Source organism: Anguilla rostrata, chromosome 1, assembly GCF_018555375.3.
Source record: "Anguilla rostrata isolate EN2019 chromosome 1, ASM1855537v3, whole genome shotgun sequence".
Lineage (NCBI taxonomy): Eukaryota > Metazoa > Chordata > Actinopteri > Anguilliformes > Anguillidae > Anguilla > Anguilla rostrata.
The window spans coordinates 21978008-21994154 of record NC_057933.1 but is presented as its reverse complement, the minus strand read 5'-3'; the positions used below and the strand labels follow the sequence as shown (position 1 = coordinate 21994154).

At 42.4% G+C, this 16147-nt stretch overlaps 1 protein-coding gene across 2 annotated transcripts; it reads right to left on the bottom strand.

Moving 5' to 3' along the window:
* Window positions 1-1229: 1229 nt before the first annotated feature.
* Window positions 1230-16111, bottom strand: tpp1 (tripeptidyl peptidase I). 2 transcript variants are annotated; one of them, XM_064329937.1, is made up of 13 exons: window positions 15957-16111; window positions 15237-15308; window positions 13982-14121; window positions 11194-11344; window positions 10454-10575; window positions 9272-9450; window positions 8591-8789; window positions 6780-6968; window positions 5450-5519; window positions 5137-5257; window positions 3530-3688; window positions 2914-3039; window positions 1230-2577 (listed from the first exon to the last, which is right to left on the bottom strand). In XM_064329937.1, exons 1-13 carry the CDS (start codon window positions 15965-15967, stop codon window positions 2440-2442), a joined length of 1677 nt encoding a protein of 558 aa, XP_064186007.1. In that variant the 5' UTR covers window positions 15968-16111; the 3' UTR covers window positions 1230-2439. The 2 variants fall into 2 exon arrangements, with proteins under 2 accessions (XP_064186007.1, XP_064186006.1); XM_064329936.1 differs by lacking the exon at window positions 15957-16111 and adding an exon at window positions 15512-15633.
* Window positions 16112-16147: the final 36 nt, after the last annotated feature.

The window sequence follows — 16147 nt, the reverse complement described above, 5'->3', positions numbered from 1 at the left end:
TTTCCAAAACAGGTTCCAAAGATTGCAAAGACAGTACTTGATTTTATCTTTGAGAGATTTGAAAAATCAAGTGCCACTCTTGCTTCGCATCAGAAGAAATCCACAGGAGCTTCTGTCAATCCCTCCACCATGAGAAGACATATCGCTGCCATGGGTCTGAAAGGATGTGTAGCTGTCAAAAAGCCACTACTGAGAAAAGGAAATAAACAAAAGCAAAGAAAATTTGCACTGGTACACCGAAACTGGATGCCTGAGATGTGGAGTAAGCCTTTATGGACCGATGAGTCTGAACTGGAGATTTTAGGAAGTAGAAGGCATGTTGAAGCAAAGACTCGTGAAACCATGTCTACAACCATCAGTCAAGAATGGTGGATGATCAGTGCAAGTTTGGGGGGCATCACAAATGCTGATAAATACAAACAAATCATCTTAACATATCATGCGATACCCGCTGGACAACGTTTGATTGGGAGCAGATTCATTCTACAGCAAGACACTGACCCTAAGCACGCTGCCAAAAAGATCAAGCTGCTGGTGTTCTCAGAATAGACTGGCCACCCCTGAGGCCAGACCTCAACCTCATTGAATGCATTTGGGATCACTTGGATTAAGAGAAGCAGAAGATGCAACCAATTTCTAAACCTGTAAGCCGGAGCTGTTTAAAAGAGGTGTGAAATAATATCCCAGCAGATTTATTTAAAAAACTCAAAGCAAGTCTCCTACAAAGAAGGGAAGCTGTAATAAAGGCAAAGGGCAGACACACTAAATAATTAAAGGTTTGATATTATACACAGTTCTGGAGGTTTTTGTGGAGTTTCATGTTAAAAATGTTTGCATTATTTTCTGACATTGAAAAATAAACTTGCTCATAATGGCCGTTTTCACTGGAAAGTAAATAAAAGAAAGGGTGGTCTCTGACTTTTGCAGTGCTGTATGCTACTTTATTAGAACATTTTAGGGCCTAACTGCATGAACTGCAAACTTGGTAAAAATTTCAAGGTGTAGTCTCTGCTGGTGTGTATGTAGCACATCTAGAATGCACATTTTATGTTGCAAATACAATACAAATATAAACATGGTAATGGGATAATTATGCCTGCAACACAAAAATGAAATGTGCACACAAATCTTTCGCACATAAACTTAGCACAGAAATTTAGGTGTATGGACTCTTTCTGCACTTCTCACTGTAGGTGCAGTCAGGACTAGAGGCACACAGATATGAAGCCTTGTTAAAAAATTTAAATCAATTTTATTTTCTTGAAATTCAATGCAGCATTGTAGACATAGAAACAGTGCTCATACTTCCACCTGTACACATCTGCAAAAAGAATGTAACTGAAAATCACACACATTACACAACAAACATTTGCAGGCAAGCAGTTTTTACTGTACACGACTGATTGAATATTACCAATTATCAGAACTCAAAGCAATAACATACTGACCCAACAAATGTGTTTATTGGGACAATTCCGCAAAATGCTGTTACAAAAAATATTATGTGGTGTGTTTTCAGTTAGAAAACGATTTTAAAAATGTGTTGCTGGCGCTGAAATAGGTCACTGTAGCGTTCCTGATTAAAATTATACAGCCTCCATCACACGTCCCATCAGCCTTACAGTCTTCATCACACGTTCCGTCACAAACACTATCATTCCATACACTTCAAATCATGTAGTAGATTAATCTGTCATTTGAAAGAATTCAGTGCATTTCATAACAAGCACAAAACACTTTCAAAAGTGATTTCTTAAATCACTTTTTTCAAGTAAGAGGTGCTGGTTAGAGTAAAAATTGTCTCGCAAAAACTACAAGGAGATAATCGATATTCTGCAGGGAGGGAGCACTGAAGCAAAGCCTTTCAAAGGCAGTGCTTAATGCCAACACGACATAAAAAACACAGCATTTCCTCACATCTAAATTGGGCTAATTGACAGATGGCATTACAGAATATAAAGTGACACCTTTAAAAGTTGAAAACCATATTTTGTGGCATTCCTGCCAATTTCTACCAATCAATGAAACCATGAAAATTGAATTTCTTTAAAATATAGCACAATCCCTGCATGCCGATTACCCAAGGGCAGCCACAGCTTTACAGTATAGACTCCATCCTGACGGACTAACAAACAGGCACAAATGTTGATTTTGCTCACTGGCTCATTTTAAATGGCTCATTCTCAATATAATGCAATGGACTGCCGGAGTAACTGTACACATTTATAGTCTGATATTAAATTAAGGATTGCAGTAAAACGTGTAGGTGATGTTTTAGTTCTTATACACATAATTTACCTGTAGATTTCCACGAAATATGATCTCATGTTAAAGGATTAAAGCCAAGTGAGTTGCATGGGTCAGTGAGAAGTGATATGATTGGGTATTGCAGAAAGATGAAAGGAGCAATGGTGTGCCCATGTGCAGCTCAGGGAATTGCTAATCCAGGAGAGCTGCCAGTAGTGCAGGATAATTGGGTGTTCCCCAGCCAGTGACAGGGTCCCATGATGGTGCCGCGCAGAAACCCTTCCCCTCCACCTGCTCATCCAGGCACCCCAGGTGGCATCCATCGGTCACCTGAACGCAAAGGGGGACATTTACTAGTGACGGCGCTGAAAGCATCACTCCACCCGCTAAACCCAATCAACATTTACAGAGCAAGTCTCAATAGTCAAAGGAGAAAGTGCCAAGCCAAGGTCTCATGCAGAACTTTGCCACCACCTAGTAGTGAATCTGTAATTGGAGTTTACCAAACTCCGGCTAGGCTACCAAACAGTTACCAAACAGTTGAGTTGCACCAACCCTTCTATGGACACCGCAGTCCAAGAATCCCACCTTTACCCCATTCCAAGTAAAGTATGGAATGAAACTGCAGAGACATGGTACACTAGACCTGGATACATGTCCACTTACGTCGTAGAGGCCCTGGCCCAGCAGCTTGTACAGACGGGGGTTGAGAAAGCCGAGGGACGGCAGCCCTTTAAGGAAGCGCTGGTCGTTTATCAGCGAGAGCATCCCTCCCACAACTGGAGTGGAGGCCTAGAAACCAGTGCAGACCGTACATTGAGCGACGCAATGCTCCTGCATGCCACTGACACAGATTCACACCCGACAGTGACATATAAACAGGAATGACAGCTAACCGACAGTTGGTATTGCTATGGTTGTGACATTTGAATTTTTCTTTCACAAACTAGAAAAAATGACCTTCTGCACCATGTCTTGTGAACATCGATCAAGTGGCTGATGAGATGTTTCAAAACATTGGAGAATCCAATGCAGAAGACCTGTCCAATCCATTTTGAACGTATATCATGAGTAAACTTAAGCAAAACAGTGGAAGAACAAGCACTGTTTTTTCTTTATGGTTTTTTAGGCTATAATTACAGATGGATTACGCAACTCCACAATCATTTTTACAGATACAGCCCATAAAACAAGAATGTTGCAGTCAGGTTGACACACACACACACAGACACACGGACACACACACACACACACACACACACAAACACAAGCTTTTACTCACAGAGGTGCCAGACACCCAGGGGATGGGCACTCTATTGCTGACTACCCAGTAGTTGTCGGAAAGAGCAGCTATGTCTGGGTAGGCCCTGCCGCTGGTGTTGAAGTAGGTGCTGGGGGGAAGGGCCTGCATGGTCTTCAGATAGCCATTCACAGCGCTGACCTACTGACACAGCAAGTTCACACACTGCGGCAAACTTCAACCATGAGAACCGGCACATCAATTCACATGTCCTGATGCAAACATCCAAATGTAGCAGAGTTCAAGAGTACAAGAGCGATGTACCTTGATGTACACCCTCAGACTTTGAATAAATATCATTTTAAATATGCTTTGTAAAAAGCAAATATAATTTTTTAAAATTGAAATTCGCATATATGGAAAAGGAGCCATTATGCAAAAATAATTAAATTACACTAAATGGATTCTCAGCACCAGTCCCAGAAATTAATTTTTCAAAACAATTTGAATACAATTTCCTGAAGAGGACCATTTAAAAATATCTGAATGCAGTATTTAGTATTTAAATATTTCTAAAGTAGTTATAATACACTTGACAACTATAAAATTATTTTTATCAATTAACTGCTTAATTATTACCTTGAATTCTAAAGAGGTTGCCCTTGTTAACCTTCCTGCTCCTCAAGCATCATATAGTACTTGTATTCAATAAGAATGTGGAACAATCAAATACACATCTTTGTTTCAGCTTATCCAAATATAAATGCCTGTAGACAAATTTGTTTTGTGAGCAGGGGAACTGTAAAGGGGGAATTTAGGATGATTCCAAGGGTCCTGACTGACAGGGGCCCTCAAAAAATATTAGACCATGGGGCAGTGGGGCCCAATGTCAGATCATAGAGGCGCCCCTGTTTGTGAGATTTGTTTTTAATACTTTCAAATAACATTCGGTTTTTTGTGAGACACCTTCTTGAACACTGAAACAAATACAGCATTTAATTTTACAGTTGAGCAAATTTATTTGAATACTTTTCGGAAGAGTTGACACTCACAAATAAAATCCCAAATAACTACTTTTGGCTGAGCTGTGTTCTCCACCTGCGACCGCCCCAGTCAAGCACAGATTGGACCCCTTAGCTGGAGAGCTGGATGTGCTGCTATTGTGACGTGTTAATGGAAATAGCAGGGGCTGTGGTCCCCAACCTACAGAAGACCAACCACCTTTTTGTTCACTGGGTGGGTGTGTGTGAACCTATTGAACAAATGTGTGAATTACAGATGTATACTTGCATTTACGTACATGCTGTGTTGTAATCAGACACGTACACTGTATGAATTGTGGTAAAAAAAAAAAAAATCTTCTAGAAGGAAAATAAAAAATAACAAAAAATCATTGCACACAATTACTGACGTGTGACAGCACATAATCAAAAGTGTTTCTAAATATCGTGTCTGCACTGAACAGTAAAGTTCCACCGAGATCCAATCAACAGCACACAGCCCTAGTGTGCCCATAACATACCCTGCATGACCACTATGCAGCACTAAACAGGCCTGTGGAGATTATCCAAACCACAGCAGGTACGAGAGTACGACTACTAACTGCTTGACATAATCTGGTGTTCATGCTCTTTGTGAGACACATTTACCTGGTAGTTGGGCATTGCGAATACGTTGCTGAACCCGCCCCCACTGATGTAGTCCGTAACCTCGTAGGACATTGCGAAAGGGTTCTTGAGGGCCGTCCCACCCACTGTGGTCACGTAGGGACTAAGATTGGATGAGAGCATAAGATTGGCAGATGGGGTTCATGGCACAAATGGTCAAAAAAAAAATTGGCAGTTCTAATGGCATTACCTATGTTGGAGTTTTAAAGTAGAACTACAGGACAAAATGCGGTGCACAGCACCACTGGAATGACTGTGACTGTAAGACTGAACGCTTCTGTGGAGGATTACTCACCTAGATGCAGGAAAGCTTGGCCTGAACACGTTGCTTTTGGTCAAGTGTCTACAGCCAGCTCCACTGTCCCCTGAATGAGGGAAGCAGTTAGTTTCTCCCTCCCTCTCTCACTCACACACTCACACACACACCCACACTTGTGGGAATGCATGCTCTGAAAACATACAAACTGGACCACAAAAAAGGACACTTCAGAAGGCCGCACATTCACAACTCTGCTGTGACTAACAGTCGGACCGTTGACACAACCGATATGAACATGATGCTCAGTCAACGCCTCCAAGGTAACTGCATCCATTACCATGGCAACAAAAGCCGTGCATTCATTTTTATGCCTTTATTGAAAGTGAGCTTTTGAAGCCGCAGCTAGGAAAATATGTGGACTGTCTCCGTAGAACTTTGCTTGTAAAAAATGAAAAAATAAATACAGACCAGTACACGCTGCTTACTCTTTGCTGACATCTCCCCAAGGAGAGAGAGGTAATGCACTGCACTTCAGAATCACACCAGCCTGCAAGCTGCTTTTGGTTCTGATATTCACTTTCAGCATCTCAAGATCAAAAACAATGCTTGCCCACCGGGAAATCTGAAAAACTCACATCACTTCATCTCCATTTTCTCACAAAAATATGGTTCTGACAATTCACCCCTTCTCCCTGATCAAGTCATTAAACTGCCGTCTTAATAAAACTGATATATCAATTCCAGGACCTGCTGACCAAGCTCCTCACTGTTAAAAAAGGAATGTAAGATTATGTGAAAACACAGTGATTAATAAAGAAATTGTGCAAATGTAATTCTGCTTTGGTCCGATGCAGCCAAGAGCTTAGCTGTAGTTGGAATACATGGGGGGGGGGGGGGGGGGGATTGAAATGCAAAGACCCCGAAAACTGCAACCCTGTAGGCGGGTTTGAGGGCATGCCTCCCCAAATGACTTTTTTAAAAGAACAGCTGTGAAATTATCGTTTCTACGTGGTTATTTGGCCTATTTTGTAATACTGGGGGAATTCTATCCCCCCTTATCCCCCTGTGAATTATGCCCTTGATGCAGAATTTATCCAGTGTTCTATAATGATGTTTTACTGTTGTCCAACTGGACCAACGTTACAACAGCCATGAAAAAAACACGTTTTTAGTTTAGTTCAATAAATGAATCCATCACTCGCACCACCTCAAGCTTTATGTTTGCTCTGCAGTTCTCCACACACGAGCAAAGCATCCATTTGCAGACACAGGTGACACCCCCTTTTTCTCATAACTCCTGCGTGTATGGGTCAAATCTCAGTCAAGCGGAACTGTACGGAGAGGAGAAAACTTGGATCTGGCTCACCGGAGGCAAACAGCATGGAGATGCCCCGGACTCCGGCCTTCATGAACTCGGTGTTGATGCGCGTCATGTAAGCGGTCGCCAGGCTGTCCTCGTCGTCGCCGTAGCTGATGGTGTGGACCCAGGGCACGGCCGACATGTTGCTAAGCAACACGATCCACTGCAGGAAGGGCTCCTGCGACTCATGGCGACCTGGAACGCACCCCGAAAACGAGTCTTTTAGCCTTAGCGGGCCTTTTTTTAGATACGCAGCAGAGTTGACCTGATAGCCTGTCAGCCTTAGGGTCCTTCAGTTTCACATCAATCGATGGGTTATGCGGTGATGCAATTTCACTTTAACAATGGTAAACCGCACTGCTACCCTATAAAGTTAGCTTCACATGAAGATGCACTCAAAACCAGCCACCCTCTTAAACCTGGGTAAGACGACACCCCCGCCCCTACTGGAAGTCACCCTTTTAGCAGGATTTAGGCAGCCAGTCAAATCAATAAACAACTCCGGAGGTGTCTGTTAATACGTCTTGACCAGCCTTCTGATATGCAAATTTATCTAACAAATCACACACGTACACAAACTGCGGTACAGAAATAAGAGTGAAGGGAGGACCGTTTGAGTCACGGGCACCTTTCTACCATCGCCATCTTGACACTACCTGCAATCCATCTGTCGGGTTTACGTTTCAGTCAAAACTTTGATCGCTTTACTTTCAGCTTTAATTACGGAGTCTGGCAGGCAGCCGGAGCACGGGGAAGCGGATCAAAAGGAAGCAGATTCAGGTGAGGCACACTAGTATAACGCGAGACACGATGACAGGTTCGCGCTGAAAAGGAAACAAACGCGACGCTCGAAGGGCCTGCTTTCTTCGGCGAAACGGCTCCGCGTGAGCGGGCCTGACAAACGTTTCGGCTCGCCAAGGCGTCATCGGCCCCTTTTTTCTTTTCCGGTCGAATAAACACGATGCACAACGGGGCAGTACGGTTCGGCCGAGCGGCAAGAAATGCGCTACAGTCTTTCAGCTGGAACTTAAAGCTTGTTAAGGGATTCTTGATGAACAGTTTGGTTGAAGCAAATTCGAGCAATCCTCCAAGCAAGAGCCCTGAGAACCTATGACCCCGGACCCGTGTCGGCGAGAATGATCTCTCACACCGAGCAGCATTTTCCAGTCAAACCAAAACATAAAACTTAAAATGTCCCACGGAAGGTCGAGACTCGAGATCGCATCAGATGCGGGATTACAAATAAATGAGCTCTTGAATTTGAAGATTGTTGATCCATAACATCCCCTTTCATAAAATAGAAGCAGTTACTATAAACAATGGTACACCGTACATCCAAACAATGTCAATATTAATATGAATGTAACCTAACTGCAATTGACAGAAGCAACACTATGTAGCTCCACAAATGCAAAACTTTTAGACAGTTCCGTAACATCAAACTTTCTTCACTTCATGGGACTAAATGCTCTGTACTAACCACTTTATTTATGGCCTTCCTCAAACAAGATGGATACTAAAATAAGGATAACATGCAATACTTTGTGATTTATCTAAAATATTGCTCACGTAGCACATTTCAAATTGGCAAAATTGCACAAATGCCAAACGCATACACACAAACAATTAACAGACTCTTCTTGTCAAGAGGAACTCTCTTACAGTGAATTTAACTAACGTCAATGTCGGTGCAGTGATGCAACACAAGTGCATAAAATGAAAGCCGTTTTAACAATCCCTGTGAGGGTATCTACTCAGTACTGACAATAAACCCACAGCTCATAGGCCTGGCCCACATACCGCAGCCCAGCTCTTACCCGGGTTGGTGAAGACCCAGGTGGAGATGTTGGCCCCAGTGCTCATGATGTACTCTATGTCCAGGCTGGCCTCCAGCCCCGCCTTACCCCCGCCCTGGGTGCCCACCACCCGCGTCACCTCGGACATGTGCTTGAACCCCCGGCCCAAGAGGAACATGAACATCGCCAGGTCCGCGGGGTGGTAGAACTGCTCCAGGAACTGCACGGAGAGCAGGAGAAAAGCTCTGAACACGTTCTGAAATATCTTCACGCATCGGCCAATTAAAAACTCTACCAGCAAAGATTTATTTCACTCATACAGCTCACGTTACAGACTCTCAAGGATGAAGAAGCACTCTAAAATGAAGTAGCCATGCAACGCGCGAACATTATTTATGCAAGGAATCTGAACATTTCCTTCAATTTTCTTTTAGCCCGGGGGAGTTTTGCAATGTTTTTGTGAGTTCTAAAACCTCGTGAGAGCAGGGAAATTCCTCCAATGTGTTACTGAAGGCACAAGATCTCACAGTCATTTAATGTAACCACTTCTCGCTTCTCTAAGCAATCAATGAGAAAACATTTTGCGCAGGGTTCCCCCCCCCCCCCACCATTTTCTTTTTATTATTGTAATATAAACTGATCGCCCCCCGTTTGATTTAAAGTACCGTTTCTCAGCATGCGTGGAACCCTGGTTCTCCGTACCTGCGCCACCGCCTGGCTGTTATTCTCCGCAGAGCCCACGTCCGCCTCCGTCAGGTTGTAGCGACTCCTCAGGACCGCGGGCGTGACTCCCAGGTGGAAATCCGCCTCCCGCGGCTTCCCATTGGTCCAGCCTCGACTGACAGCCTGCATCTTAGGCGGGAACCGGTGTACACCTCCCACTATAAGCAGGCAGAAAGGGACATTTTAAAAAAAAACATACCGTTAAAGAGTCGCACGGATTAAATATACGTTCGGTTGACGTGACAAAGAGATCCTTGGGTTCTAGCTTATGTAGGCAGTTTTAAAAAATATCAGGATAACTGACGATCATCCATTTTTACAGCAAGATCCGTCTAGGGTAATGGGTCTTACAAATGCAGTTCATGATTGATGCGATCTTGTTAACGCAAGGCAAGCTCATTCCGCCAGATAAATGACAGCTATTTAAATTTCGCCCTGGAGCTGTTGTCGTCTAGTCCACGATCAAATGACTCGGTTTTATGTACAACGCAAACATGTAGCGTAAACTTCAATTTCGGTCCTCCATTTACGTGCAGTTACTGCACATCACACCATCACTCCATCCAGCTTTAATGGTTTAAGTTTGCTAAAATGCCCAGTTTGCAGTCAAGAAAAGTTATTTATGACTTGTGCAACTGCAGTAACATGAAGGACATGCATGACAAATAATGTCAGATCAACAGAGGCTCGGCTCTGCAATATATTCACAAACATCTTTTCTTGTGTTAGAAAAGGCAAGTGCTTCAGCATCAGCACTGCGCAAACGACTGACAGCACTGGGGAATATAACATCCAATGACTCAAAGATAATTCCACGATCAGTAATAGAAATTACGTTTCTTGATTTTAGAATTCTTCTAATTGATACACAAAACAGTAATATGATATGGAGATGCGCTTCATAAAGGAAAGGCACATCTAACATTTACTATTTGCACCAGCTTACTGTGGTGCCGAGCTGACATGGCCTGATAAATGTTGCCATGGAAACAGGCGGGGAAAGGAAATCGTTTTGAGTGACGGCAATACTAAACCCATGTCAGTAACTAATACACAAAGTGCAAAGCTGAAGCAAATAGGCCAGCAATAGCAGGCAATCCCCCAAAAATGTATTCGTACTCCCCCCCACGCTTTTTTCTGGTCTCTTTAATAAATGCTTACCGAAGTCCAGGTGCTTGGACACGTCCTCGTGAACGGAATACAGGGACGGTGACCTCACCAGGGAGCGCTGACCGTTCCAGTATCGGTGAAACTGGCTGCCGGGGAGCAGTCTCTCCGCCACGCTGAGAAAGAGAGCACAGCTTTCCTGTTAGCACCCACTCTAACCACGACAGGAACTGCCCGTGGAATTGGCAGGAGTGTGGAGTAGTTCTTAAGATGGTGGACTGGAGACCTGTGGGCACTTTATAGATGGACACTCTATTGTTAAGCATGTATACCCATAAGCGTTGTTCAATGGATGAAACTGTAAACGAATATAATGGCATCCATATGTCCATCCATTTTCTATGTCCGCTTATTTCTGGTCAGGACCACGGGGGGTGCTAAAGCCTATCCCATCGTGCATTGGGAGAGAGGCAGGAATACACCCTGGACAGGTCACCAATCTATCGCAGGGCACACACGCCAATGTAATGTCATAATGCATTTAATTAATTTGATTAACAGATGGCAGCTTATCAAGTCTCGAGTGTACTTGACATACATAATGGTACCATTTATGGTACAGGGTTTTTACTGGTGTGGTTTCAATTCTACCCAGACGGAAAAGCAGTTTACCAATATGGTGCCTCGTGGTGACCTGACAATCAGTCTATGCTGAACATCTTAGAGCTCTTGAAATGTGGTGTATGAAGCACAATGTGGTTTTGCATTCAGTTTTCAAATGCTGTGGCTCTTACTGGGCTGTCATTTCACAATGCAGGAAGTCCTCTGTAGCGACGGACTGGCAGTCCTTCACCCCATGACTCTGTAGCCAACTCCTCACCACTTTATGGGTCAACTGAGATGGGCGTACCAGAGATGCCACTTCCTCCAGAGACAGGAACTTCCCTGGGAAGCACACATAACAGCGGGTAAAAATTCATACAGTGTCCACAGAACCCCACGATTTCTCCATCAGAGATAACAGATTAACCTAAGAATTTAGAGCCTTAAGTATATTAACCGAGCTGATTAGCTAGCTAACTTGCCTGGTCTACCTATATCAATGGAGACATACAATCTTCCATGGCCAAAGGAGTACGCCTACTACACACAATACAATGCCAAAAAACCAGATAATCATTAACAGATCTTAAACACTGATATATATTTTAGAATGTTAGTACCAACATTTTTCTGTTATTTTTGAGGTGTTGGTGTAGGATGCTCTAGCCTACATTACCTTAAAATGAATGGCTCCCAGCTGTTATTTCATTGATCAGAAAACGAACCTAACAGTAGCCAGTTTCCCCACACAAGCATCTCTTTGAGCAAAGGGGTCTTGCACACATGCAGACATGGCTTAGAATGACCCTTTACGACGGATCACAAACTTCACCTTATTTCGGAAAGTGCTATAGCAAACTGTGCTGATGCTAACGCTTTGATCTTTGAAATGACCCCACTGCTGCAGCCCAAAAATGTAGTCAGGTTTGATGGCAAATCCCGGCTGAGAGGTAATAGTACACATTATGTTTGCACAGGTCAGCTTTAATGTACTGTTGAGATATGTTCAGCCTGCAGCAACAGCCAGGCCAGGGACTCTAGATAGATAATAGTTTGAATATACAGTATGTCCTATTTGAGTCAGACTTTAGCTTAGAGCTGCCTTCATGATTCTGTGCATATCAGCGGAACTGAAATAGGAGTAACAAATCTTGTCGAAATGTTGGTTCTTGTGTCAGTGGCTGGTAACTGGAGGCACAACGCAGGTTACAGCAAACAAAAATTGAGGACACCATTTTTAAACTCCACAAAAAACAAACAAAAACAATGTGCCGTGCTCCAAGGGTTTCTGATTACAACCATCCAGACAAACCACATTCAGCTTGGCAAGTTAAAAGCAGATAGGCATAGGTGACGAGAGATACCAACAGGTCATGTGCTTCTTGGCTGTCAGAGTTCATAAAAACAAAGATAAATGACAAACGTGCCAATTGACCCACATAGTTCTCAGACTTTAGAGGAAAAACAATCACATTACTCGGCGAGTCAAGAGAAAGAACAATCACGAGGTGCAGACGTCTTTGGGAACTAGAAAAAGAAGAACTGAAAATTTAAGTCTATCACAGAAAATGGTGATTCATTTCACTGTCAGATGGTCACCTCCCTGAATCAGACAAAACTGGAATTCAACTCCAGCTGCAGAAAAATTCTTGGGGACAACTACTTTATCCAGTTCTGCACCACAAATTTTCAAAGGATCTGTGAAACTTGAGCACTTACGGCGCTAGTAAAGCTAGCTAGTGTTCATTACATAAACCCTAATTAATTCCAAGGGATACTGTATTTATCAATCCCAGTGTCATCTTATCATGAAACCAACAGTGATTTCCAAACAATCGTACCATCTAAAACACTGTTTTGTAGCCACACTAAACCCACCAGTGCTGCCAACACTTATTTATAGCGTACATGAGCATGGATCGTCATTTGCTGGTCTACATCGGGCAGCTGAAGCTGCACCTAACGGCCGAATACAGCTTCCACATTTTTAGCCAAGTCTTTGCTTGTCAGATTTAATTCACAGAGGAAGAAACCGTGCTCAAACCGGCTGTGAGCAGGTGCAGCCAGAAAATACATCAAGACTTGATCAATGGACAGACTTGACTCTTGCTCTCAGTAAAAATATTTGGATTTTATTTAATCCTTCTCTATAAAAACCACTGATGTTTTGGTCGTACTGTCAGGCCTTCATCGGATGGTTTTTAACAGATATGGATTAAATTAAATCAAAATATTTTACTGAGAGCAAGAGTCAAGCCTGTCCATTGATCAGTTTTAATTAAAAAATGTTTTTATTAAAATATATTTTTTCAGTCAGTTTAATATGGACATGTAGCCAAATATTAGTTCAACTAAATATTGGTTAGCTTAAATAAAATGTAGCTATGTTCTGTTTGATCACTTAGAAGCTATTCAGCAAGGGTCTGGTAGATTACTGAATTTTTAAAGCAGCTAGAAACAACAAGAAAATATGCTGTCATTCTCAGAAAGTGCAGATCACCATCTTCACCCATTTTCCTGAAATTTAGAGAGGACATGACATTCTCTTGATTGGAAGGCAGCCAGTTGTTTAACAACTCAATTAATCTTCCCCTTTAGCTAACTACATTGCTGGTGTTATAAGAAACATTTGTTTATTCATTTAATCAAAATGCAGCAGTACATTAAAACCAAATGGAAGGCTTGTGAAAGACCATCTAACTTTCAGGTGCATAATTACCTTTGGTACTTTTAAAAAGTAAAATAAAAAACACCATATTTTGACACTGGAGTAGCCATTGCTGTTGTCTTTCTTGAACTGTTAACACTGAGTCAAGGGAGCATTTCCTGATTTGGCTATTTTCCCAGAAAAAAAAGAAGAGGAAACATATACTGACATTCTACATCCCAGGCTCAGTCTTAACGGTAGAATTTGTGTTTGCAGAAGTGTGAAACCACAACCAGAGATGGAGCTGGGGTGATTGTGGACAGCTTCAGTACCGTATTGTGGCGAGTCTGGGTCTGACACCTGGTCCAGAAGCGCTCTCAGCCGATCCACATTCTGTTGCTTCAGAGCGAAAGTCAGCTCCACCCGGTCTGAGGGTGCGACTCGACCAGCATGGCTCCACTCCTCAGGTACTCTTCATACAAGGGGACGGACAAACACTAATTATTACATGCAACACAAATGTACAGCAAAAGGGATACGCTCTATTCTGGAGGACAACACGTTCGGAATACATGCAAAACTTAACTTGTAATGCTATGTATGAACTGTGTGCATCAGACAAACATGTTTAAATCGACTCAATCATACAATAACCTACACCAAAACCAAAAGGTCATAGATTTTACTGTTGCATTGGGACATTCTTTTCATAGATCAAGCAGGGCTGATGGTATTATATTGCTTCTTCTACCGCAAGGTTGGTGATACATCACCACGGTTCTACCAGGAAATGGTATCAGCTACAATATAACCTCACTATCAAGAACACCTTAGGATTGGGGTTGTTTGGAACGCTGAAATGTATAACCAATATTTAAAAAAACGTAAGGGATCTCGTTAAAACATTTCTTCAGCTATAGAGAGCAGAGGGTGCATTTCCTGTTTTTTTTTTTTTTTAATTAGGAGAATGCATCACAAATTTCCAACCTGCTCTCGTTTTTGCTTCAAAGAGAATAGATAATGAGGAGCTACACAAGGCATAATTGTGTATGCTACTTCTCATACCAGTTCACACCATTTGGTTCATTTGACTCACACCAGTCTGAGATTCAACAATACAACATATTGTTGCAGTTAACAGCGCTGAATGTATACCAAACAAAATACTTGGATCTTGGGTGTAATCCTACCATAGTCTGGTACCGACGCAACATTTTACATTAGCACTAACGTTTCTGCTTTAATTGTATTTATTGCGGTCATTCAAACACATTGTAAACTGCAATTTTCACCAAAACTGTCAATAGTAGCCTACAGTAGCTAAATTCTTAAGTCTTAAGTCCTCCCCTCTCCATTATTATACTAATTTATATCTAACCTATTATTACCACCGAAACAAATTTTCACGTTGTAACCATAATCGCTTGCCGTGTTAGAACAACTAGCACAATTTAAAACTGATATTACATCATTGACAAAAGTCACTGGCACCGAACACACATAAGGAAGTAGCAAGTAAATAAACTTCCGTTAAGCAGGTTCATTGAGACAAAGGCAGGAGCATTTAGGACATTTCGTTGTTCTTACGAAGTGTCCTGGTCAGGCTCCAGGTGCGTACTCCAAACGGGACAGCTGCAAAGTACAGCAAAAACTGGAACCCTGAGATAGGACAGGTAAAACATACAAGGACAGACATGAGCGAGATCTGTTGCTATGAAATGAAACACGACGTGTTCAATTAAAAATGCAAGTTAAGCTGTATTTTGTGTCCGCACAGACTGAATACATGGACACATGGGGACGTGATCGGTCAGACGTTTTAAAGCCCAATTTTCCGTTTCATTTTATCTCGTGCCACTCACAATGCCGGTGCTATCAGCCAAAACAGGAACCTATTTGTACGAACTATCAGAGTACAAATTTGCCGCTTATTCTCAAGCCATTTATTATATAGACAAGGGCGTTGCATCGAGGTCATACAGCGCAATTATAGTCCAGCCTACTACGCACATGTATTTTAGTATGCTAATATATATATGGAACAGGCGTAATTGTGAATAAATTACAAAAATAACTAAGACCAATTTTCTTTTACATTTGTCAACCGTAAAACAATGCTAGCAGGTTACAAGCTCGTTGGCCAAATAGTATAGCAAGCTTGCTCGCTAGCTTCCTAGCTACAAGTCAACTTCACATGACACTCATGATCAGAAATGGACAATACTTGTTCTACGATAAACTTAAAAACAAAACTAGACAATTATGAAGTTTGCAAATCCTGTACGAACGGGGAAAAACTCAACTTACAGTATCTGCATTGTGGCAAGGACGACTAACTGTTGACGAGCGAGTCTGAAGGCATAATCTGTATGCAACACTAAACTCCAAAATGAAGCTGTGCCCCTAATGATCACGTGGCTGTCAGCTGATTCCAATGCGGAAGTGGCCACAACGCACCTCGTTTGTTAAAGAATAAAGAACCGCAAGACTGGCAATGC

What these genes read in the sequence shown, in the direction of transcription:
- tpp1 (XM_064329936.1), bottom strand. Translation starts at nt 15,627, where the DNA reads ATGACCTCGATGCAACGCCCTTGTCTATATAATAAATGGCTTGAGAAT. An exon ending in GAGCCTGACCAGGACACTTC is followed by an intron (nt 14,122 to 15,236) that starts GTAAGAACAACG and finishes CCTTGTATGAAG; the next exon opens with AGTACCTGAGGAGTGGAGCC. An exon ending in TGGGCCAGGGCCTCTACGAC is followed by an intron (nt 2,578 to 2,913) that starts GTAAGTGGACAT and finishes CTTTGCGTTCAG; the next exon opens with GTGACCGATGGATGCCACCT.